The sequence below is a fragment of the Gavialis gangeticus genome, unplaced genomic scaffold (genome assembly GCF_001723915.1).
Source record: "Gavialis gangeticus isolate Ggan-Ray unplaced genomic scaffold, GavGan_comp1, whole genome shotgun sequence".
Classification (NCBI taxonomy): domain Eukaryota; kingdom Metazoa; phylum Chordata; order Crocodylia; family Gavialidae; genus Gavialis; species Gavialis gangeticus.
This window is the reverse complement of record NW_017729025.1, coordinates 65,379,760-65,381,638: the sequence shown is the minus strand read 5'-3', so window position 1 is coordinate 65,381,638 and position 1,879 is coordinate 65,379,760. Positions and strand designations below refer to the sequence as shown.

At 37.1% G+C, this 1,879-nt stretch overlaps 1 protein-coding gene across 3 annotated transcripts in view; it reads right to left on the bottom strand.

Moving 5' to 3' along the window:
* The window catches only part of HECTD1 (HECT domain E3 ubiquitin protein ligase 1), a 127,809-nt gene that overhangs the window by 27,009 nt on the left and 98,921 nt on the right, over positions 1–1,879 (bottom strand). For all 3 annotated transcript variants that reach the window (XM_019518919.1, XM_019518922.1, XM_019518920.1), the window contains exon 26: positions 1,439–1,572. In XM_019518919.1, the coding sequence (XP_019374464.1) occupies positions 1,439–1,572 (134 nt within the window). The remainder of the gene's footprint in view (positions 1–1,438; positions 1,573–1,879) is intronic.

The window sequence follows — 1,879 nt, the reverse complement described above, 5'->3', positions numbered from 1 at the left end:
AATAGAGAAGGCAAAGTAATACAATTATAAGCATTTAAAGGTATATCTACACTGCTAAATTGGTGCGGTATATCACTTTCTGAACCAGAAGTAGTATAGCTAGGTTTGCACTGCACTGTCTGGGCTAATTAGCTCAGCCTTTCAGTACTGTGAGAAACCAGCTACATGACTGCCAGTTCAGGAGGTAGTGTGTCCAGAGCAGGACTTGTGCTTCAGCACAGTACTGCCTGGCACAAAGCCAGAGATACAGACACACCCACAATGAGCTATGCAAAGCTTTAACTGAGAGCACAACCCTAGCAGGGTCTCTTTTGTTTTAATCAGATTTTGACTAAAAATATTTAAGATAGCATATATTAAAATCAGCCATAAGAGGGAGCTCATAATACATTCCCACAAATATAAATGGATTAATTAATATATGGGATGGAGGCCAAACTGTCCTAGTTAGGTGTTTACAGCATCTAAGTATAGCTGGCTTGATTTACAGAACAGCTGAGCCTGCATAATCATAGTGCAGTTAAGGAAATTTTGGGTGCTCAGTACATCTGTAAATGAACATACTAAATTACCATGTCCCATAGGCAAATTAAGGGGAAATTCAGAACTCTGAAGTCTCTCTTTTTAGTACTTTCTCTTTTTAGTACTTGAAGCATATATGCCATCTACTTCTTTATTGCAGTCCAAGCACTCACAGAATTGTAGACATTCCAGCTACCACAGAATAAAATAGGAGCACAGAATTAGCTATAAAACAAACTATGCAAGACATGTGGTAGGCTGTGTTATTCTTCTAAAAGATACCTAAAAACATGGAATTATTGCACTGTTCCCTACATGTCTAAGTCTTAAATTCATGTTGAACCAGTCCGTACAGATTTCGGTAGCCCAATTTTTAAGTTGTGTGTCATTTCCTGGCTATATTAAACTGATGAGCTATACTTTGCACTGGCTGTCTACTGTTTTCCAAATTAAAGTTTAACATGCCAGTTTTGGCTGAGAAACTGCCTTTTTTCCTCATGAGATACCACGGCAAGTACCTGAGCTATTGCTCTGCTGGAACAAACAAGGACCTGATGGTAGGGCATTCTTTAAACATCATCCCTCCTGCTCCTTGTTCCATAGCAGACCAAGATAGATAAGCTTCAAGGCCTGCTGAGACCCCCATTTTCCCCCATATTCACTGCTAGTTTCAAAAGCTACTTATGTTTATATGTTGTTGCTGGCATAGCACACTGTCAGCATAAAGAGTTTTTGCCATTCTATAAAAAAATTTGAAGGGAGCCTAGAAAATTGGGACAGGTAAGTCTTGTATAGTTATTATAAAACTAGGTTTAAAGCCCCATAATGATGGCATACTTACGGAACTGCTGCATTTTTTTTTTGACTAATTTCATTAAATGAAAGTATTTGTTGGTAGAATTGATATACACTATACCATGACTTCCTCGTATTCCTGGTCTTCTTGATTGTCATCTTCATTTTCATCATCTTCCTCATCTGGTTCAGGCAGATCTTCATCGTCATCTAACTCTGCTAACAGAGTACTAGCCCGACAGCTATCTAGAAAATCTATATACAAGAAAAAAAAAAACAAGACCTAAACACAAGAAACTCTTAAGGAAATACTTTTGAAAACTGAAAGTGAGGAGAAAGAATGACAAAAGGTTTAATTTAATCCAGTGAACTATTATGGAAAAGACAGCTAAAATCTTTTCAAAGAATACTCCAATGTGAAAAAAAAGAAAAATAAAAGGTAATCACCTAAGAAGATCCACATGGAAAGGGAACAAGAGAGCTTGTTCAAGGGACACAGTAAAAACTGGAAGTTTCTAACAATTTGTAACACCATGTAGAAATACTACATTTGATGATAACC